Below are 24,825 nucleotides of genomic sequence, written 5' to 3'. Positions count from 1 at the left end.
ACAGTACCTGGTACAGAGGGCATTATGTGGCGCCATCATTAATAACAGATGGTGGTGCACCCTCAAGTGAACCATTTGTTCTGAGTCTCTTAGATTTAGTAACTAGCTAAGTTTAGACAACCGCCATGATGCAAGAAGTCTTGGAGAGGGTGACTGCGGAGGACCCAGTAAGAGGGAACTGGTATGTGCCCAAATTGAAGAAGGGGTTCATGTGGTGTGATGCCAGCAGAATAACGACGAGAGGTGTCGTGGTGGAGGATGCGGCCTGGCTTAGGAAGAAGGACGACTGCAACCACATCAACGTCCTGACCAGAGTAAAGAAAGCCTGGTTGCAGGTGCCAGAGGATCTGGAGCAAGGAGTGGCTGCGGTGTGTCGACTGAATGATTCGGAGCTGAGGAGATTGCATACCATGCATCACATGGGGGTGGACAGGACCCTGTTCCTAGCCAGGAAAGTTGACTGGTGTGGCCAGGCAGAGTGTGCAAAGAGTAGTTGGGAGCTGCGACAGGTACCAGTTCATTGACCCCGCTCCGAGTGTGCATGAGGCAGGAAGCACTCCAATGGAACTCAGCTGGAAACAACTGGCAGTGGACGTGATGCATGACCGGCAGGGAACATACCTCTCGATGGTCGACTGCGGACCGGGGTGGTTGGCCATATAGAGGGAGATGAAGACGGGGACCGAGGAGGAAATCACAAGAATAATGAATGAGGTATTCCTAGAACGAGGCCAAGTGGATGAGCTGCTTGTGGACAATGGCACTGCGTTTCGCTCGGAGGTGCTGGGGGAAATGCTCGACAGGTGGCATGTCAGTCGTTTCTTCAGGATGGCATACCAGCCAAGTGGCAATGGGGTTGTGGAGAGGCATCATCGTTCCATCAAGACCATAGCAGAAAGGGGCCACATCTCACCGGTCGAGGCCGTTTTTTGGTATAATATGTCGTCCAGGACGGGACAGGCTGAGGAGTCAGTGCCACACAGAGCAATATTCAAGTACGAGTGGAGGTATCCATGTACTGCATCGCCGCGTCCCGCAGAAGAGAAGGAGCAGGTCGGAGAAGTCTGGGTTAAGCCCCCAAATGCGCGGTGCACATCACAGTGGGAAAAGGGTACAATAACCTCTGTGAATTCGAGGAACAACGTATCCGTAGATGGCACGCCGCGATATGTTTTGGATGTGCGCAGGGTCATCACTGCGATGGAGGATAGGGCCAATAGTAATGGACAAAAGGACGAAACCGGCAGGAACATGCCAAGAACTGAGACCAGTCCTGAAGTCCCACGGCGGTCACAGAGAGAACGGTGCCTTCTTCGCTGGTTGGCTGATTACGAGACAAGTTAAGGTGTGTGGTCAGAGTTGAGAAGAGGGCGTGGGCAGGTTGGTTGAATGATCTTCAGATCAGGGGGGCGTGTGGTGTTATTAGCCAGGTTGTGTTGCAGGGAAGGATCGGAAGTAAGGGAATAGGCATGTCCTGTCGGAAGTGGGGCCTGTGGATCCCACTGGAAGTACCGCGGTGGACATGCGGCATTCAGTGAAGCACGAAGGTCAGTCAGCGGCGAAAAGCACATCAGAGCGGACATGCGAGAAGATAGAGCATCGGATAGCGCATATGGACGTGGAGTGAACCTTGGAGATCGTGACAGCACGTGGATGTTGAAAGTGACCCTTTCTCCCGACCGACAGGTAAGACTACCGTAATTCTCTCTTCGCTTCTGTCATTTTTCTTCCTTTACACCACAGTTACATTACATATTTTTTATTCAACTTTAGAGAAGTATGCTTTTTAAAAGAGGAATTTGATGCGTAGTCTATCCTATCTTGATCCAGTATAAATCCATGTTGAAACGACCCTCAATCTTTTATTACTCTCTATTTGAATATACCACCAATTAAGTGACTTCTATTGAAAACTGGTATTTCTAGTTTTTGCAACACTTTTGAATAGGCTATTATATGCTAACATTTGGTCTTATGATTATGACTCTTTTACTTACACATACGTAAATACATTTTTGTGTGGTGGACTATTACTTCGTAAAGCTATTAAATCTCCTAACAACAACAAATATATACCTCGAATATTCAAATCATTTAATTTCAAGATATTCCAAACAGTTTTACTTCTTTATCATTTACACTGTTTGACAATGTTAACAAACTAAAAAATTACATATAGTGGCGTTTTATGATTAGTTTTAGGGATCACAAGAATATCGTAGCTGATAAATTGTCATTGCTAGATTAAAAATCTGTTTAATTGTCACTTCTGGAATATTGTTGTCGCGAGGTATGTTTGCTTTTGGCTCCAGTTGTAGTAGAATGTCTCGTTGCAGGGCCTTTTTTGTTGGAGGAAAGTTGTGTGTAGTATAACTGAAGCACACTCGCGAATGTTTAACTGTAGTATATATTGTCAGGCATAATGGTATTTAGTGTTGGTGAATTACAATGAACAAGATTAGGTTAAACTCCAGTGTTTGACCCGAGCAAAAAAAAATTTTTTAAATAGTGCAATAGGTGTAAAACAACATGTAGTAAACAAATATGGCGAACGGGAGGGGGGAAGACGACTCGGAAAATTCACATTGGGAATGTTCCGAGTCCTCTCACCACTTCTCCATTCGTCGTCGAAATTTTTTTTCTTCGTATTCGTTTACTACACATTATTTTACATCTAGTACACTTTTTTATTTCAATTTTTGTGATGGGGGTGGGTGAATTGCGGACTCGGATAATTCACACGATCCAGTAACCCCACTTCGACACCCGGTCACAAAAATGAAAAAAAAAAAAAAATAGTGTAATAGATGTAAAACATGTAGTGAAGAAATATGAAAATAAAAAATTAAAAATGCGCGCTGGCGAACGGGGGAGAGAACTGGGAAAATTCACGCGATCAATCTCACAGGATCCGAAAACTCAACGTTAACACCCGGTCACAAAAATGGAAAAAAAAAAAAAAATAGTGTAATAGGTGTAAAATAATGTGTAGTAAACGAATATGAGGTAAAAAAAAAATTGTGCCGAAGAACGGGGAAGTGGTAAGAGGACTCGAAACATTCCCGATGTGAATTTTCTGAGTCGTCTCCCCCACTCACGTTCGCCAGCGCGCAATTTTTTTTTTTTTTTTCCATATTCGTTTACTACATGTTGTTTTACACTTATTGCGCTTTTTTTTTTTTTTTTTTTTGTTCAGGTCAACATGGATACGGAGAAAAACTGCGCCACATCCATAGAAGTTACTTATGAGACATTGTGTGAATTCGGTTTATCCGAGAATCTGAAGTAGTCTGCACAAATGTCCGGAACCGTCTAAATGGCAAGAGTGGAGATGCAAGTCAGTAGGCCGCCTTCAACACGATTAATGGATTGCCAAAACGTTTTTTTTGTAGTGGATAAGAACATTCAAGAAAACCATATCATTAGTTTACCCATGGTGTCTGACCGAGTGCCTAGTGGTTAAGTTTCTAATCACAACTATGCTGTCAGGGACATATCAATATTTGTAGTGTTGGTCAGTGAGCAGGCAGAATCGTTAGCAGGCCAGGCAAAATGCTTTGCACCATTTCGTCCGTTCAAATTCCACTGAGGTCAACTTAATCGACTTACCCTCTTCCCCGAAAGTACTGGCCTTGTGCCAAAATTTGAAGACAAGATATTATACAGTCAAGGCTGCAACTTGGCAGAAACGTTAGCACATCAGTCAAAATATTTAGCGACATTTCATCTTCATCCATCTTTACGTTCTTAGTTCAAATTCAGCTGAGGTTGACTTTGCCTTTCATCCTTTCAGGGATCAATAAAATAAGAACCAGTTGAACATTGGATTAGATGCCATCAACTTACACCTCCCCCAAAATTTGAAATGTATTATAGTCTGTATCTGTTAATATTCAGGTCATATACCAATAATAAAGCTTCCATGAAGTTTTAATTCTGGGGTTTTTATATTAATATAGTTAATTCGCGGTTAACAACTAACAGTATGTGCAATACGCATTCTGGTTTATGAGTTTTTAATGGTGCATTTATTCGCTGAATAACTTGGAAGTATTTGGTTTATATAATATATGAGGGGGTGCTGAAAAGTTCCTGCCTTTGGGTACAAAGAAAAAAAGATATAGGAGGATCAGTTATGTTTTTATTGAACATATTCCCCTCAGATTCATACTCTTATAGCAGTAGTCCTTCAGTTTTTCTAAGACCTGTATAAGAACTCAGAAATTTGGACCTCCAATCAAGCCTTTCGTGACACCCTTAAAGCAGGAAGTTTTCAGCACCCTCATATATGTAGTGTGAGGTGTTTTACTGGATGTAGTAACAGTTATATCTATCAAGGTGAATTCGTTTTTGCAGCATTCTGTTTAGTCTGACATGTTTGAATATTCATTATTGACTAGTGTTAGTTTAATTCTTTCAATTTTTCATTTTAAGCATCATTTATTGGTGGACATTTAAAGACCGTCACAGAAGGGATTTCACTAGAAATCCCAAAAGTCAGAAAGAATTAAAGCTCTCATCAGTTGATCTACAAAGCTCAAGTAAGACCAACATTAGAATGCTAGTGAAATTGCTGACTACATCATCATCGTTTAATGTCCACTTTCCATATTAGCATGGGTTGGATGATTTGACTGAGGACTGGCGAACCAGATGGCTACACAAGGCTCCAATCTAACCTGGCAGAGTTTCTACAGCTGGATGCCCTTCCTAATGCCAACCACTCCAAGAGTGTAGTGGGGGCTTTTATGTGCCACCGGCACGAGGGCCAGTCTGGCGGTACTGGCAACGGCCACGCTCAAATGGTATTTTTTACGTGCCACCTGAACAGGAGTCAGTCCAGCGACGCTGGCAACGGCCTCACTCAAATGTTTTGTTCACATGCTACCGGCACAAGTGCCAGGAAGGTGACGCTGGTAACGATCACGCTCAAATGGTGCTTTTTACGTGCCACTGGCATGGAAGCCAGACCACTGCTCTAGCAGTGATCCTGCTCAGATGGTGGTGTTAGTGCTCCACTGGCACGGGTGCCAGTCATCGAATTTGGTTCAGTTTCGATTTCACTTGCCCCAACAGGTTTTCGCAAGTAGAGTTTAGTGTCCAATGAAGGAAGGTTGGCATGGGTGCCAGTCATCGAATTTGGTTCAATTTCAATTTCACTTGCCTCAACAGGTCTTTGCAAGCAGGGTTTTGTGTCCAAAGAAGGAAAAGTACGCGTAAGTGGGCTGGCTACACCCCTGGTAAAGGCCACGGGTTTAAAAGTAAATAAATACAAATCTGGTTGATTAGCAAACACTCACCAACATATTGAATCCAGTCAGTTATAGAGATACTAAATCTACTACAATGTCTCCTGCTTCTCTCAAATAGCTAATTATGTATTTCCTCCAACTAAATTCATCTGATGTACCAACAACTACATCATTCCACCATGAAATACTTTTTTGAAACATTCTCCTTTCAAACTGCAACCCATCAGAACTCCTGCTCTACCCACATCTTTACAGAGAAAAAGTAGATTCACCAGGCTGGAATATATTACTTGAGCAATAGACATTCTTGGTCTTTATAGACCAAGAAAAAAAAAACAAAAACAAAGTTGAAACATGCAAAAGTTGCAGTAAGATATTGGTATAAAATGGAATATAAGGCAATTAAATAAAGAAAAAGAAAATGCATGTATATAGGTTTTTATTCCAGAATCGTTTACAAGATATTTCTCTGATGAAAGAAAAGAACCCTACCCTATTGGGTTTTGATATCACAAAGGTTCTAAACAACAAAATAGTCAATATATTATATATCTTTCTCAGTTAACATTCTACAGATATATTACATTTATCAGAAAAAGAAATTGAGGTGGGAGATTAATTAAAATATATTATGCATCACCAGTATTCTGTAACTGATGGGCTAAGGTATAGTATAAAAGCTATTTCTTCCAGACACAAACAATTCATTCACAAACTTGTATTGTCACTGATACAAACTCACAAGCAATCTGTGGTGGGGAAAGAAAGGAAAAAAAATAATAAACCCCCAAAATTTTGCTTCAAAATTAAAATTCTAAGTATGCATGTGTTGGGGAAAGATATGTAAATGCTTAAGCCAGTCTTAATTTTAAAAATGTTCATGGTTCTAAGACAGATTGTCTGGTTTCAAGTTTGATGAATTTTCACTTGTCACACTAGTGTAACAAATGAAAATACAAGACGAGTACAATATAAATTTCTAACAGATGTCAACTTAGACATCAGTTATAAATACAAAGGATAAGATATTACTAAAACAGTAGATTTCCACAATTACTTAAAAAGCCTACTGAAGTTTTAGATACAATATTTCTGAACTCAGAATATAAAAGGACCTACGAAACATCCTACTTGCTGTGCTGCTGGATTCTCCATTAATTTTAATGAACAACCGGACCTACTTGTTAAATTAGCATGTATGTCTGAGTATTTCAAATATACATGAACATTTTATGTAATTCTCAGGTTGGATCAATGATACATGACAAGGCTAGACCATTAAATTATAGATGCAATCCATACTACAGGCTTCTATGCAGTTTCCATCAGGCCACTTTTACTAAGACTATGTCAAAAGATACCCAAAATACTATGAAGTGGCAGGAATCAGGAACTCAGAAACGTAAAGTGAACTTGATCACTTGGCCATGCCTGTGGTCACTTTATCTGCTAATTTACCATCCTCCTCAACAAAGTAGTAATATTATTAATAAGTCTCAAAATTTGGCACAAAGTCAGCAGTTTTTGAGGGGAAGGGGAAGCTGATTACATCAACCCCAGTATCTAACGGTGCTTATTTTATTAACCTCAAAGGGATGAAAGGCAAAGTCAACCTTGGTGGAATTTAAACTCAAAACATAAAGATGGACAGAATGTTACTATGTATCGTGTCCAGTGTCCAAATGATTCAGCCATCTCACAACCTTGAGTAATAATGATAATAATGATTTCTAACATAGTTACAAAGACAATGAAATGTTAGAGTTAATTTCAGTTCATATCTGTACATGACATGACCATACAAGATGAGAGTCATAAACCAGCTAGAAGTAGGTATGAATTCAGAATATGTGGCGACAAGATTAAATACTGCGAGATATTTAGTCCAGCATACTATTGGTTCTGTCAATCCACTATTCTTACTAATAATAATTTCCAACATCAGCACAAAAACACAAATATTAGAGTGGGGTACAATGGTTAGTTAGACTCCCATATTTGGCTACTATTTAATAATTACCCTGGAACATGAAAGACCAAGTTAACCTAAACCACAACTTGATACCGCAAGTACTACTAGTTTCGCTAATTCACGGCTCATAATGATTTTTAACTTGGGTACAAAGCCAAAAATTTTGGAGAGGGGCTAATCAGTTAAACCATCTCAGTACTTGATTGATATTTTATTTTATCAATCTCAGAAAGGAAAAATTGACTTTAGAGGGATCTGAACTCAGAGAATAAAGAATTGGAACAAATACCACAAGGTATATTGTCCAATGCTCTGACAATCCACAGACCTTACTTTTAATTATGATGATAATAAAAAGCAGCAGCATACAGATTAAAAATATAAGTTACAAATTTCCAATGTGATCTCTTTTCAAACAACACACACTTGCACCATTAGGATAGTCCTGATCCAATTTTTACTCAATTGAATTAAGTAACAAACGTAATATTGTGTATCTTTAAACTGATAATCAATATAAAAATGCCACAAAAAAGTAAACAAATGCATGGCAATTACCTGTATCTATTTCGTCTGCCCCCCCCCCCCCCCCCCATCATTTTCTCATTATTCAAATATCTATATCAATATTTAGTTTAAATACACAAAATATATTTTCTGATGAATGAAAGTTTTAAAATCGTTTATTAGTGTGTGTGATTTGTTCAGAAAGGCTTTTGATCACAAAGAGACAATGTAAAGTGCAAAAATATTGTAAATTTTCCTCTAAAACTATTTCAGTGCAGATATCTGCTATACCTGGATTGTGACCATGAGATGAACATCACACTCATATATAACAGAGAGGAAAAAAAAAAAAAAAGGAATAAATATGATTATATATATAAATAGTATCGTTGCTAGACATTATTTGTAAGATAGCCAGTTCACAACATGATCTGGATAATAAGGACAATCACAAGCTAATGCAACATGACATTAGGATTCAGTAATAACTAGCAAAAGGTGGGTATTGGAAAGCAAAGAATATGTATATCACAGCTAGACAGCATGAGATGGAACTTTGATAGGCTTTAATGCATCCACTTGCCAAGCCCGGATGTTGTCAAGAGCTTCATTTAATTTGTTGCACCATAAAATGCGTTCTTCTTTGGTGTCTGCAGATAACATATGTCTGAAAATAGAGAAGACAAATTTTAATTTTCTCAGAATAATCTAAATAGATATTTACATATATTCTTTTAATGAATACATTGTGTGTGCAAACATAAAAACAGAGAGAGAGAGAGAAATTCAGATACAAAATAAGAATGGTTAATACATACCTGATTGTAGCCATTGTGTGATGTTTTCGAGTGACCAATGTGTCTTCTTCTCCGGGCCGAAGTGGTCTTACAGTACACATCTCAAATGTGTTTGGTCGAGCACAGATATCTCGTGAGATTAACCCAACTTTCTCAGTGATACATCTCTTTAGGTCAATGTAACCAATAGGGTCCTGGAGATAAAAAAACATTTTTTTTTATATGAACAGTTTTGTTTGATTGTTACAATGAATTCTGGAACATGTAACTGTTAAGTACAGTTTGAAAGATGAGTATTCTTCTATAACACCAATAACATGTTCTTGAAGACAAAAAGAGTTTCATTAGCTAACAAACAGATCAGGTCTAAGAAAATTGTTAAGTAGCTATTTTGCTATTCTGTCTGCGGTTAAGAACAGAACTTAGAGCAAGTATCTTCAACAACTAACACTTCAGATCAACCCAAACCTTGTGAATGAATTCAGTAGACATGAAATGTACAGAAGGCTGTTGGATAGAACTGCACCTGTATTTCAAAGATCCAGCCTTATTACACACTGTGTTATGTTGGTTCTGCTGGACATTTACATTATTTCATATACACAGCCACATATTCAAGGAATAAATAGAGTAACTGGGAAACTCTAGTTTGAAACCAACATAAGATCAAGAACTAATTAAAGCAATGCCAACATAGCAATATATATATATATATATATATAATTTTGCTTAGTCATAGCCATACTAATAACCTGGTGTCAAAACTCAATATATGCGTCAGTTAAGTACAGAGCAGTAATAAGAGATTAGATAAATGACATGGAAATAAGAAATTATGTCATGAACTTCAATAGCTTATGACTGTTTCTGCTATAAGATGCAATGCATTCATAACAGTGTTTGTATATCACTCTATAGCAGTGGTTCCCAACCTGTAGTCTGTGGACCCCTGGTGGTCTGCAAAGGTAGTACTGGGGGTCCATGAACTAAATTCAAAATTTCATTATATATATATATATATATATATATATATATATATATATACACACACACACACACACAAGGATAGATATATTAAGAGGTCCATGAGGAAAACTCATTTAAATAAAAGGGGTCCTTGGTAGTGACAAGGTTGGGAACCATTGCGGTATAGCTTCAGAGTTTCAAAAACGAAGTGCAGTTTTATTTGGGAAAGCATTACCATCTGAAAAAGCATAAATATATGTAGTAAATGAAGGAGCTGGGATCCTTGTGTATAATTGCATACTTTTACTCTTTCTCATTGTTTTGGATTCTATCATTTTCCCTCTAACTCCATTTCCAAGTGTATTCTTACTCATTTTTTGACTTCTTTATATCGGTGTAGAAACTCCATTTGGTGTACATGATTGCAAGCTATGGACACATAAGAGGTGCAGCAGTATCACTGGAAGACTAACAGAGAAAGTAGTCTTTACATGTAGCAGATATGCAGGTACATTAAACTTCAGGAATGTACAAAAAATAGACTCCCTCAAATGTCGGGGGGTGGGGGGTTCTTAGTGATAATAGATAGTTTCCATTACTTAGGTGACCAAGTTAGTAGTTGGGGTGGTTGTTCCAAAAGCATAGCTACTAGAACAGGCTGGGTAAAGTTCAGAGAGCTACTACCTCTATTAGAAACGAAGGGCCTCTTCCTCAGAGTGAAAGGCAAATTGTATGATGCCTGTGTATAAACAGACATGTAAAACGTGGGTTGTGACTATTGAGGATATGCAAAGGCTTGAAAGAAATGAAGCTAGTATGCTCTGTTGGATGGGTAATATCAGTGTGCATCATCATCATTGTTTAACGTCTGCTTTCCATGATAGCATGGGTTAGACAATTTGACTGAGGACTGGTGAAACCAGATGGCTACACCAGGCTCCAATCTGATTTGGCAGAGTTTCTACAGCTGGATGCCCTTCCTAACGCCAACCACTCAGAGTGTAGGAGGTGCTTTTATATATATATATATATATATATATATATATATATATATATATATATATATATATATATAATTTCCATTATTAGCATCAACAAAAGTACTCTATACAGTGACAGTAGAATGTCATTTAATTTACACAATTGCAAAAGAGAAACTTATAGTTTTGTGCTTTTAAGATACATTAAATTGGCAGATTTATATAACATGCCATGCATCTGCAAGCAATCTTTCAGGCTCACTTCATAACATTAGATGTATTTAAAAACCAGGATGTTGGTCTATAAGAAAGAATGAGGAAAAATGACAAGAGAAGAAAAATATGTTCAACTAGTACTTTATTCTATCAACACCAAACAGATGAAAAGCAAAGTTGACCATGCCAGTATTTGAACTCAGAACATAAAGAGCCAGAAGAAATGTTAAGCATTTTGTCTGATGCACGAACAATTCAATACTTCCACTTAGCCAGTATTTGAACTCAGAACATAAAGAGCCAGAAGAAATGTTAAGCATTTTGTCTGATGCACGAACAATTCAATACTTCCACTTAGCAACACTTCAAGTTATTATCAAATTTATATTCACTTTCCATGCTGGAATGAGCAGAACAGTTCATGATCCAAGTCACTTTTTAGTGGGGAGCCACTGCTCTCACAGACTGGTGCTCATGTATGTCATTTTGGCTTGGTTTTTACAATTAAGATGCCCTTCTATCACCAACCCAATTCACTTTACAGAGCATACCAAATACATTTTCTCGTGGTATCAGTACAAGCTAATAAGTCCTTGGTAAAATATGATTAAAAGAGTTCAACCTTAGGGTAGAAGTATAAATCACAAAAATGAAATTGAATAATTGACTAGCTAAGACTACTCTGATGAAATCATAAGAACTTAAAAACAAAGAAAAAACAGTTACCTTTCTGTTTTCATCATCTGGATATTTCCAATATTTCATTTTGTTTCCAGAAAGAGCACACCAACGCCTATGCCAGGCACCTAACCCACTTACATCTTCAAACATAGTCTGGAAATGAAATTGATTAAAAAAAACAAAACTATTACACAATTCTGTAATATTAGGCATTTACATGAACTTTTCTTAAATCTAGATAAAAAAAATATTAACTTTTAGCATTTAAACTGGCCATATCCAGTCAAAATATTCCCTGTTTTGGGTTCAAACTAAAAAAGGTAAAAAAAGTAAAGTTCCTTCTTGGGTCATACCAACTCATAAGGGCTGGTTTCCAAGGCATATAAATTCCCCACTTAGACAGGACACTAGTCTGTTGCAGGAATACTTACTTTCATCAGCTGAGTGGATTGGAGCAACGTGAAATGAAATTTTTGTTCAAGAACACAACATATTGCTTGGTCCAGGAATCAAAACCACAATCTTCTGATCATGAGTCCAACACCCTAACCACATGCTTCCACATGTTCAAACTGGCAAGATTTGGCCTCTCACCCCCTATCCTACAATGTCATTTTAAGAATAAACAATCACACCATTGAAATCTCAAAGCTACATGATAATGCATAATTAACTCAAAACAATGTAAATTAATAAGCATTACATTTGACAGAATAATCTGAATGCTGAAGGGTTAAAATATTTTAATATCTTAGACCTATACATAAAATATTGTAGTTTAGGGCCAAGTCAACTCAAATGTAATCATTTTGTCAAGTTTTCAATGTTTCTTGGTCTCCATTATCTAGCAAGCAATTTTTTAAAGCAGACTACGATTTGAATTAGACTAGGTTATTATGTCTCATAATATTCCTGTTTTAATCAGTTGAGAAAAACAATCAAAATAAACTGAGATCTAGTGATTACTAATGACACATGTTTCTGAAAGCATGTCTTAATACTGTTTTATAAATGTTATAATGCTCGGTTATGATACACCTTATATCATTTGAAGCCCTCATCGCTATTAATCCAATTTAAATATCAGGAGACAGAATTTGTAATTCATGCTTACTTGATAAAAGGGATCCTACATCAAAGATTTCTTGAATAAAAAAAAAATCATGTAAAGAAACTAATACAATTATTTCAACTGATGTTAAAAGAAAGAAAAGCTTTATTTTACTTTTGTAACAATAACAATTTTTCTACTGAAAATGTTGTTTAATTAACAAGATAGATTCGGAATTGGAAAGGACTATTTTGTTTGATAAGGTCCTCTTTAACCCTTTAGCATTCAGATTATTCTGCCAAATGGTCTGAATTAATCAGGAATTATCTCCTAACTTCAAGATTTTGATGATTTGAGAGTTTAGTTTTAGAATAACATTGTAAGATAGGTGTGAGAGGCCAAAAACTGGCCAGTTTGAACAAAACAAGTAGACTATTTGGGCTGGTTTAAACACTAATGGGTTAATAAATAAATAAATGGCTCAGCAACCCAACTTACCAGAAAGCCACTCTCACTAACATTGGTTTCCATGTTGCATTTCATACGGAGATAAATAGATCCTATCAACGGGGCATCATAAGGAACCTGATAAAGAGGAACAAAAATTTAGAAATTTCAAAATTAACAATCATTAGCTAATATCTTTACCCCTTTTAAATCGAAACTGTAAACATGAGCAGTATTAACCCTACTGAATCTAAATAGACATGAAAGTGAACTACCTGTTTACATCCTTTTAACCTTTATGCATTCATAAAATTAGAAATAGATACCAGATTCTTTGGGAATATAAAATACACAAGATTGGTGGATGGCAGAAGTGTTCACTGCTAAACAAAATACCATGTGAAATTTTTATATCTCCTAAATTGATTTTAAATCCCAACAGCCAGAGTTTACTTTTCACTTTTTTGTGAAGGTTGATATAAATAAAGTAATAGTGTAGGAGCTCGCTTTCGCCCTGCGTAACTGAGATTTGAAACCAAATCTATACACTTGTTGCTTGTCAGAAGAGTCTGATTTCTTTCTCATTAATCTCCCAGCATGGAGATAAAACACAATAGAATCAGACAGTCGTCTGACAAGCAACAAGTGTGTAGATTTGGTTTTGAATCTCAGTTAGGCAGGATTAAGCAAGCTCCTACACTAGTAAAATACTGGGTTGAATGTAATCAACTTATATTCTGACCATAACTTAAATTTGTGGTTTCAAGTAAAAAAAATCAGAAATCAACATTATATAACAAGACATATTTATTTGTAGTCTTTTAAATTGGTCAAAAGAGAGAATGTCCATTGCAAGTTCTCCCAGACTTATAACACCAGTGGTAAATGAGGTTCAAGTTGAATGCTGGGGGTCAAAATGTGAGTGAAGAAGTTATCCCAGGAGGCCAATATTTTGGTGGGGAATGAATGGATCAAGTATTTAGTGCATTATTTAAGTAAAACACAATAAGAATGATAGGAAGAGAAACAGGTAGAGTAAGCAGGCCTGGGTGGCAAAGATGTGTAGTTAACTAATTTTGAGAAGCAGAGGCCAGTGTAGTAACAATAGAAAAGGCTTACTCGGTCCATAGTGAAGCTATTTTTATCAATATTTGACATTTTCAGACTGGTAGACCAGGTGAGAGTAAAGCTGCTGCTGTGAATTGAAGTAGGGCCTGCTGGGTTACTGGAAACTGAAAGAAGAAAAAAGTATTGAAATAAGCCAGTAATAAACCTCACTAGGGTTATGAACTACAGACATCAATCACCACCACCACCACCATCATCATCATCATCATGCATGCATGTTTTCTATGCCAGCCTGAGTTGACTTGGTCATCACAGCCTGAGCCAGTCCTTGTGTGAAGTTACTGTCCCATTAGGTTTGGTCTAGGGACCACACACTTGTCTGTTTCATTTTGCAGGTTTTCTGCAGCTGGATGTCGTGCCTAACACCAACCACTTTACAAAGTGTATTAGATGCTTTAAAATATTTTTTATGGCACCAGCACTAGAGAGGTTGCCATCTCAACAAATCAAGACTAAAGAGCAAAACCTTCACAAACCAATAACCACTTTGTAGAGTATACTGGGAGCAATTTTTTGAGACATCAGGACTAGAGGGGTTATGTGAATACCGAAACTAAAAGCTTCTCTTAACCCTGTCTTTTCATTACATTCAAATCCTACATTAGCCTTTCACAGGAACATAACTGCTTCCTCTAGTCTGCCTGACTAACCAAAGAACAGGTTTCATCAGATCTGTTCTTCAATTCATATTTTAGAAAAACAGCCACTGCCACATCCATGCAAATGTGAAAAAGATTTATTCCAAAACAAAAATTATGTAGGCAGTTAACCAAATATTAGATTCTAGATTTATACTAGTATTAGTAACAGCCATGACTGTGTGATAAGGGAGTTTGCTTCTTAAATATATAAGTTCAGATTCAGTCCAACAGTATGACACTTTTAGCAAATGCCTTCTACTGCAGTCCTAAGCTAACCAAAGCCTTGTGAGTGGATTTGGTGGATAGAAACTGAAAGAAACCTGTTATGTGTTCCTCGTTGACATTGTTGGAATAGTTGCAAATAAGTTTCATCATCATACAAGTAATGTCATTCATTTCCAACCTTCCATCACATATCTGATCATATTACTTTGTTTTGAGACAAAAGTTGATCAGCAACAGGAAGTTGCATCCAGCCATAGAAAATCTGCCTCAACAAATTTTATCTGACTCACTGAAACATGGAAAAGTGGATATCAAAATAATGATGACGTTGATAATTTTAGGACAAGTGTAAGGTTCTCAGTGTGGAGGCACAATGGCCCAGTGGTTAGGGCAGTGGACTCGTGGTCATAGGATCGCGGTTTCGATTCCCAGACTGGGCGTTGTGAGTGAAAACACCTAAAGCTCCACGAGGCTCTGGCAGGGAATGGTGGCGAACCCTGCTGTACTTTTCCACCACAACTTTCTCTCACTCTTACTTCCTGTTTCTGTTGTGCCTGTAATTCAAAGGGTCAGCCTTGTCACACTGTGCCACGCTGATTATCCCCGAGAACTACTTTAAGGGTACACGTGTCTGTGGAATGCTCAGTCACTTGCACGTTAATTTCACGAGCAGGCTGTTCTGTTGATCGGATCAACTGGGACCCTCAACGTTGTAAGTGATGGAGTGCCAACACACAAGGTTCTCAGCAAACTAGATTTGATACTAAGTTTAAATTCCTAAACTATTAATATTACAACTCATTTCTCCTCCACTGATAATCCAAAGCTAACTGAATTTTTATCTTAATCCTATGGTAGCATGATTAAATAGTATGTCAAATAGTAATTGTTTACAACTGGATATTCTTCCTAGTGTTAATCATTGAACCATAAAGCAGAATGGAAGTTTGTTAGGCAAACTGAATAATAAGATTTGAATTTAACTAAGTAGTCATCTCAGTGACAAAAAGAAAAAAACCCAAAACAATTATTTGCTATCAATGACTTACTTGGTATTATAGGCGGTGCCTTACATTTCTTGCTCTTTTTCTTTTTGCAGCTTCTATCTTTTGACAATTTCTGTAATACAAGATATTTCAATTAAATTCCAAAACTATAATGAAAAATCTAAAATGAAATTGAATAATTCCCCCATAATTTATTTAGCAAAATATTAACCCTTTCATTACCAACCCAGCTGAAACTGGCTCTGAGTACAAATGTCTTGTTTTCATAAGTTTTCAATTAAAAATCTTCCACCAAACCTTAGTCACGATTTATGTTCCTAACACTAGCTGAATGATAACTAAGTTATTTTATTAAATTCTTTGTTATATTTAAAGTAATTGAAAGAAACGCAGAGCCTCTCAAAATAAATACAGTGACTAATGTATTTTTATCAATAGGTCTAGCACACTCACTGTTGAAATCAATAAAATATATGATTCTAGATACAAGGAAATAGAATTTTCTTTTCTACTTCACAATGTACATTAGCTTTTAAACCTATATTTCGTTTGTTAATATAAAAATCAAGTTTTGAAATTCAAAATTAATATCTAATTTCACTATTTCAAAATACTTTTCTTTTGAGCACAATAATAAATCCGCTTCAATGCTATTTCACTATTCAAACTATGAGGTACACCAATACAATTTGAACATTTAAAACGTTTTTTTTCTCTATAAAACAGAGTTACTTTGCATTTACAAGTCACTTAAAGTCCTTTAGTTAGTATAATATATTTAACATACAATTAATTTTATTTTATTCCAAATATTCATTTAACAATTGAAAAGTAGAAAAAAAATTATGAATTTTCTTGGACAAGATAAATGACATACTGGTTTCCTGAGTAGAGAAATAAGAAATTAATAAAACAGACTTAATCCAAATTTTTCTCTTCATCAAATAATCAATGATTGAAAAGAGAAAGTAAAATGTAATTTTACAAATCAGCAGTCAACCAGTCAACTAAGTGACAAACTGGTTTTGTATGGAGAAGAGTTGTCAAAAATTTTGAGATATGTGAGAGGAAGGAGTATGTGCTACAGGGAAGTAAGACGAAATACGGAATCTGCTAAAAAGAATTTTTGCAAAAGCAATAATAGAAAAAAATTTGTTAGCAATCCTAACCATTTCATAGAGTTCCAAAGTAACTTGAAATTTTGATGTAATATCTGTCATTTTTATCATGTTTGGAAAGTCCAAACTTCCTCTGACCATTGGATCATGTGTTGATATAAGCTGAGTGGTAAACACTTGAGGACCATTGCGGATAAGTATAACATAGTAGAAAACATTCAGATCTGAAGAGAGATGAAAATATAAAAAGAAATAGATATGGGTATCAAATCATTCAAATGTAAAGAAATAATAAAACTGATGTTAAATCCCAGGACAATAACATTTATTGGAATATCATTTCAAGAAGGTAAGTTCAAAACAAGCTATTCACCTCAACAGTACTAACTGATACGTGGAGGCGCAATGGCCCAGTGGTTAGGGCAGCGGACTCGCGGTTTCGATTCCCAAATATCATGTGTTTAACCACTTTAATAAGGACCTGTCTGAGACTGCTCTGGTTCTATGATAGAAAATTCTGTTTTTAGGTACTTATAAGCATCAATACTTTATAGAACCTTTTGTGAAGTTATATGCCAAACACCAGCTTAATGATGGAGAAGATAGTTATTTTAGTAAATTTCTCCAAATACTTATTTTAAAAATTGGAGCAGAAAGTATTTTGTTGGAAATATGGTCACAAAAGAATTATATCAAACTGAAAAGTTGAAGTTGGAAGACATAAAAGACAAACTGGTTCATGCCACTATTTGAAGGATAAGAATAAATGTAAATAAACTTAATTTCAAAAGCAATGTATGGAAGTGACTACTTCACTATAAGATTAATGTAGTTGTGTTCTATACTATAGTCTATGACAAACTTTTGCAAGAGAAATAACTTTCTCAGCAAAGACAAAGGGTATGTCTTAGACAAAAGTAAACAAACTTGACTGCCTACCATACACTGTGCTCATTCTGCTGACAAAGTCTTTTTTTAATGGTAGTCGGATGTCACTTATAGCCAAAGTTCCTTTAGTGCCAGGCCCAAAAGGATTCAAGCAGTTGGAAGCTTTCAAACGCTGAATTTCTTCTAGATATGCTCGACGCTTCTGACCTGAAATAAGAAAACAACCAGCTTAATACAGTTTTTCTAAGCCCTGCAAAAGAAGTCGGAGGGCTAGGCCTCCAACCAGGCCTTTCGCAGCACCCCCCTTGTATATAAAAGAAAAAAGACATGATCACACTTGCTTGACATTTAAAATTAACTTTCATCAATACTGTCTTTTTTTTTTTTTTTTTTCAATGAAATTGTACCAAAGCAAGCATGAAAGCATGTTGCCTAGTAGCTAGGTTGCTGCAAGCAATCATGTAAGATTGCAGTTTCAGTTTTCAGACCAAGTGGCACATTGTGTTCTTGGGCTAAATACATCATTTCATGTCGCTCCAGTCCACTCAGCTGTAAATGAGTAACCCTGCAATGGTGTCCCATTCAGGGAAAATGTTGCAACCTCATGACTCTCAGTCACTTATACACCATAGAAACCAGGTAATCATTCCTAAGAGTTCCAGAACTCAAAACAGTAATGTCCAGGGATTATTACCATCAAAGCAAGCGTGCTCACTGGTTAAAAAATACATAGAGAGTCAACAAAAGAAGTGGATATTTAATGAACATACAGGCAATTAAAAGTAACTTGTGGCATTCTACTTGCTGGGCCGAACCACTGAAATTGGAGCCTTCAGTGCAGCACTGATTTAGTGCGTTGCTGGTTTGCAAAATTACAGTCTGTTCAAGGGATACCTGATTACTGAGTTGCTAAAATAGAAGAAAAAGAAAAAAAAATGATTATAGAATAAATGTTTAACTCTTTAACATTCAGATTACTCTATCAAATGTAATGTTTAGTTATTCACATTGTTTTGAATTAATCATGCATTATCTTGTAGCTTTATGATTTCAATGAGTGGACGCGCCAATGGCCCAGTGTTTAGGGCAGCGGACTCGCGGTCATAGGATCGCGGTTTCGATTCCCAGACCGGGCGTTGTGAGTGTTTATTGAGCGAAAACACCTAAAGCTCCACGAGGCTCCGGCAAGGGATGGTGGTGAACCCTGCTGCACTCGTCCACCACAACTTTCTCTCACTCTTACCTCCTGTTTCTGTTGTGCCTGTAATTCAAAGGGTCAGCCTTGTCACACTGTGTCATGCTGATTATCCCCGAGAACTACGTTAAGGGTACACGTGTCTGTGGAGTGCTCAGCCACTTGCACGTTAATTTCACGAGCAGGCTGTTCCGTTGATCGGATCAACTGGAACCCTTGACGTCGTAAGCGACGGAGTGCCAACAAATGATTTCAATGATGTAAGTGTATATTTGAACAAAGACATTGTTGGGTAGGTGTGAGAGGCCATATCTGACCAGTTAGAATGTAAAACAAGTAGAAAATTTGGGGCTAGATATGACTGGTTTAAATGGAGAAAAGTCAAATTACTATTTACATACAACTTACACCAGAAGTCATTTGGTCAGTTGTCATGAGAAGGTAATAATTTTACACCCTGTAACAGGAATGGATGCATGTGATTAAGAAGTTTATTTCCCAAGTGCAGGGCTTTGGAGTTAGCCCTATTATGTGGTTCCTTGAGATGACCAAAAACTGAGCAGATTCAGATTTGGTTGATGGAAACTGAAATAAGTCCATCATACACATATATAAAATGTGTAATAATAGCCAATATAAATTTTTGATTGGTTGGCTGGTTTTCTACAGTCACATTTTACATCATATAGTGAAAGGATGAGAAAATAAAAAAGAGTTAACATAAGAGATGCAGCATGAGTACACATACTAAGCTTGGTGGCAGACAATGAGTAAGTGAACATCACACACACATACAGTGGGTCAGTATGAATTTTCATAATATTAAATCAAAATGGAGGATAAATTGTTTTTAATATTTTTTTTTTATTCACAATTTACAACTTCAGTGAACAAATAGTTTGCTGTTCCAATCATTATAAAAACATCCAATAACAAAATGCATCAACTAACCTTTATCCTTTCTAATATACTCTTACGACTATCCTCCTTAGGTTTTTCTCTTTCCAGTTCCTCTTCACTGCTCATAGGACGGCTGTTCCGGACAATTTTTTGAACAGGTGTAGTGTTGTTACTGAATCTGTGAATTAATAATTAGTGTATCAGAATCAGTAGATGAAACATGACAATTATTGACAAAAAGTATTATCAATTCATCATTATTTAACGTCTGTTTCCCATGCTGGCATGAGTTAGATGATTTGACAGGAAACCCAGCTGGGTTGCATCGGGCTCTGATGTCATATTTGGCATGGTTTCTATGGCTACATGACCTTCCTAATACCAAGCACTTAACAGAGTGTACTGGGTGATTTTTACATGTCACTGGCACTAGTAAGGTTGCCATGAAAATTTGCAAGGCATAAAAGCTTTATGCTTTTATTAGAAATATTGGCACTGGACTGGTTAAATAGTTAAAGCATCAGACAAATATTTACTCCAGCTCTTTAGATTGTAAGTTCAAACTTTTTCTTCCCAGGGTTGAGAAAAAACAAAGTATATTAATATCAGGTGCTGGTGTGGGGCTATGTGGTAAGAAGTTTGCTTCCCAACAACATGGTTCTGGGTTCAGTCCCACTGTGTAATACTTTGGACAAGTGACTTCTACTATAGCCCCAGGCAAACCAAAACCTTGTGAGTGAATTTGGTAGATGGAAACTAAAAGAAGTCTGTCATATATGTGTGTGTGTGTGTGTGCACATGTGTCTCTTCTCCACCACTGCTTGACAACCAGCTGTATGATGTCCCCCATAGCTAAGTAGTTCAGCAAAAGAGACAGAGTGAAAAAATGAGCCCTGGGGTCAGTCATTTGACTAAAAGATTTTCAAGGCAGTGCCCAAGCATGGCTACAGTCAAATGACTGAAACAAGTAAAAGATATGTAAGAAAGTACTGGGATCATCATTTAACGTCCGCTTTCCATGCTAGCATGGGTTGGACGATTTGACTGAGGGTTGGTGAACCAGATGGCTACACCAGGCTCCAATCTGATTTGGCAGAGATTCTACAGCTGGATGCCCTTCCTAACGCCAACCACTCCGAGAGTGTAGAGGGTGCTTTTACGTGCCACCAGCACGAAGGCCAGTCAGGTGGTTTAATTCCCCTCCAATAATTTTTGACCTCATGCCTTTGTGAGAAACAATTATTATCATCAATTTGCAGTGTGGTTGGTTGGTGTTAGGAAGGGCATCCAGCTGTAAAAACCATGCCAAAACAGACACAGAAGTATGGTGCAGTCTTCTGCCTGGTCAGCTCCTGTCAAACCATCCCAGTCAGCATGGAAGGAAGACATTAAATAATGATGGTTATTATTAAGGTGGGAAACTGAGAGAATTTTTAGAGTACTGAACAAAATGCCTGTTCAGAATTCAAATGCAGCTGAGGTCAACTTTGCTTTCTATTCTTCTAAGGTTGATAAAATAAAGTACCAGAGAAGTACTGGAGTCCAGAGTATCAAATAATCCTCTCCCTTTAAATTTGCTGGTCTTGAGAGCCTAAATCAGAAAGTATTAACTTGACACAGCCATGCAGCTTACCAGTCCTTGTCAAACCATCCAACCCATACTAGCATGGAAAGCCAATGTTAAATGATGATGACAAACTGGCAAATTAGTATTGGACAAAATGTCTTGTATATCTTCTGGAACTTTACATTTTGAGTTCAAATCCAGCTCAAGTCGACTTTACATTTCATCCCGCTGAGGTCAATAAAATGTGTTACTCAAGTACTGGGGTCGATATAATTGACTAACATCCTCCTGTCAAAACTACAACCCTTGAAACAATGTGGCAGGGATGTGGGTATGTGTGTGTGTGTGTGTGTGTAAACAACTGGTCATTTCCAGTTGGCTGGAATGATCACTGTAACTGATTTATGATACCCTTCTAACCACTTATCATCCAAGTCAACTGGCACCGACAGAATGAACATACAGGGTGTCCATAAAGTCATGGCACAAATTAAAATACTTGTATCTTCAAACTATACATGACAGAATTTGTAAAAAGGATAAAAAAGAAGGACCTAAATTTTTTATTCATCTAGTTAATTTTCAACATCATTACTTATATAGAATGAAATACGATTCTGTAGTTCTCAGAAAATACTTTCCAGCTGATTTTCAGTAACACCTTCAATTGCATCAGTTATCCTTGCTTTCAAGTCTTAGTTGAATGAGCAATACTCTTCACATGTCCCCATAAAAAGAAACCCAATGGAGTCAAATCTGGTGAATGTGGAGGCCAAAACAATGGTCTATCACTTCAAATCTATCTGTTAAGAAATTTCTCAATTAAAAAACAGCTTAAAATGACAAGGTGCACCATCTTGTTGAAAACTGTATTCTCTATCGGTTCTAATTGTTCAAGCTTAGGAATGAAGTAATTTTGTAGCATTGCACCATGACTTTATGGACAACTTGTATTTTGACCAAATTTAAACAAGGTTACAATAAAATCAAAAGACCAGTATTACTCTCAGCCAATAACATGGGACATTATTTGTCAACATTTCATCCTTATGTTTAAGAGGCTCTAAGAAACATTCGTTTATTTCGGGAAAGTCTTATAATTACCAATGCCAATGATACAGTAGTCTTTTATTCATTTCAATCATTCTGACTGTGACCATGCAGGAGCACCATCTTAAAGGGTATTTTAGTGGAAGAAATCGATCCCAGCACTTACTATATGTAAACCCAGTTCTTATTTTATTGGTCTCCTTTGCCCAACTGCTAGGTTACAGGGACATAAACACACCAACATCAGTTGTCAAGCGACGGTGGGATGTTTGTCGTAAACACCAACACAAAGAGACACACATACAAATATATACATATATATACAATGGACTTCATTTTGGTTTCTGTCTACCAAATCCACTCACAAGGCTTTGGTTGGTCTGAGGCTATAGCAGAAGACACCCAACATACCACGCAGTGGGACTGAACCCAGAACCATGTAGTTGGGAAGCAAGCTTCTTCACCTAACAGCTGAGCCTGAACCAATATAAATAAAAACTTTTAAAAACATTACTGAACGAAAGAACATTACCTTTTTGAGCGATACATGCTAATACTGTACATCAGTGGGCTTCTCTTGCGCATCACCACATCATCATCTGTTGTTGTATCATCATAGCAACTGTCTGTACAAGTGGCTAACAAATGACTGCCACGCTTGTTCTAGTAAAATAAAAATAAATAATCAAGAAATATAAATGAAGGCTATGTTAAACATAACAAAATTTATTCCATCACAAATCTTAAAAGTGGTTATTGTTGAGTCAACTCTATTAAAATTTAACTGTTTAGGAATATTCTACAGGATTCTGTTATGCTTTATTCTTTTACTTGTTTCAGTCATTTGACTGTGGCCATGGTGGAACATCACCTTGAAAGGATTTTAGTTAAACAAATCGACCACAGTACCTATTTCTTAAGCCTAATGTTTATTCTATTGGTCTCTTTTGATGAACCACTAAGTTACAGGGACGTAAACACACAAACACTGGCTGTCAAATGGTGATGGAGACAAACACAGATACACATATTTAGACATGCATCAATGTATGTGTATATATATATACATACACACAACAGGCTTCTTTCAATTTCCATCTACCAAATCCACTCACAAGGCTTTGGTCAGCCCAAGGCTATAGTAGAAGACACTTACCCAAGGTGCCATGCAGTGAGGCTGAACCCAGAACCAAGCTGCTTACTGTATTCATGTTTTGAACTGCATAAGTATATTGAAGTAGCCGTGCATGAATGCACATCATAATCATTTAATGTTCACTTTTTCACACTAGAACGGGTCAGATGGAATTTGTTGAGGCAGATTTCCTATAGCTGGACGCCCTTTCTGTCACCAACTCTGACTGGTTTCTAAGATAGTATCTCCTCACAAGATTGTAAACAAAAGACTACTTGCATGACGGTGACATGCATTTGACAACTACCATGCTAAGTCAAGACAAGGAGACAATAACACACACACACACATTCATAATGACTAGGTGCATGGACAGGTGGTAGAATGTTGGGCTCACAATTGTGAAATCAGCTAGATTCCTGGAATGGGCAGCAAAACACTTCATTTCACACTGCTCGGCAATCATTTCGACATCTGACACACTTGTGCACCTGTACAGCTAACGTTGATTTGATGGAAGGAGTGAGCTTATATAAACACAAACATTTGATCACTATAAACAAATCATTGGTGTGGTTGTTATGCAAGAAATTACAGAACCCTCATCTGTTAATAGGAGAGTTCAATATATATATATATATTTATTCAATTAGGAGTTAAAATAGCCACATTAAAGGATAAAAATATATCGAATGAATTACTGGTTCATTGCCTAGTGTTTTTTTTTTTTTGTGAATAGTGGTATTCATAAAAAAATAGGTCTAAGTATAAATCTTGGTTTATTCAAAATAAAATTCAGAAAATGGAGATGTAGCAATTAATACAATTTATCAACTGCAAAAATCCAACATATTCTCTTACAGTTTAGATTATATTAATGCTACATCTCCATTTCCTAAATTTTATTTTTTTATACATACATATATATATATATCAATCATCATCATCAAACATCTATATTCCATGCTGGCATGGGTTGGACGGTTTGACAGGAGCTGGCAAGCCAGAGGACTGCACCGAGCTCCACTGTTTGTTTTGGTACGTTTTTTTTTGACAGGTGAATGGCCTTCCTAATGCCAACCACACACACACAAACACATAC

The 24,825-nt window shown here is 36.9% G+C and overlaps 1 protein-coding gene across 3 annotated transcripts in view; it reads right to left on the bottom strand.

Moving 5' to 3' along the window:
• Positions 1-5,674: 5,674 nt before the first annotated feature.
• LOC106874232 (uncharacterized) overlaps positions 5,675-24,825 on the bottom strand; it is a 39,562-nt gene continuing 20,411 nt past the window's right edge. For all 3 annotated transcript variants that reach the window (XM_089353839.1, XM_089353838.1, XM_089353833.1), the window contains exons 9-19: positions 23,121-23,251; positions 20,023-20,149; positions 18,647-18,785; positions 17,928-18,083; positions 17,040-17,212; positions 15,913-15,982; positions 13,989-14,101; positions 12,921-13,007; positions 11,417-11,524; positions 8,550-8,722; positions 5,675-8,398 (exon numbers count right to left, since the gene is read on the bottom strand). In XM_089353839.1, coding sequence (XP_089209965.1) covers positions 8,266-8,398; positions 8,550-8,722; positions 11,417-11,524; positions 12,921-13,007; positions 13,989-14,101; positions 15,913-15,982; positions 17,040-17,212; positions 17,928-18,083; positions 18,647-18,785; positions 20,023-20,149; positions 23,121-23,251 — 1,410 coding nt within the window. In that variant the 3' untranslated portion in view covers positions 5,675-8,265. The remainder of the gene's footprint in view (positions 8,399-8,549; positions 8,723-11,416; positions 11,525-12,920; positions 13,008-13,988; positions 14,102-15,912; positions 15,983-17,039; positions 17,213-17,927; positions 18,084-18,646; positions 18,786-20,022; positions 20,150-23,120; positions 23,252-24,825) is intronic.

Source organism: Octopus bimaculoides, chromosome 1 (assembly GCF_046866305.1).
Source record: "Octopus bimaculoides isolate indiv1 chromosome 1, ASM4686630v1, whole genome shotgun sequence".
Classification (NCBI taxonomy): domain Eukaryota; kingdom Metazoa; phylum Mollusca; class Cephalopoda; order Octopoda; family Octopodidae; genus Octopus; species Octopus bimaculoides.
Note: the sequence above shows the minus strand (reverse complement) of the source record. Positions and strands in the feature narration are given on the sequence as shown.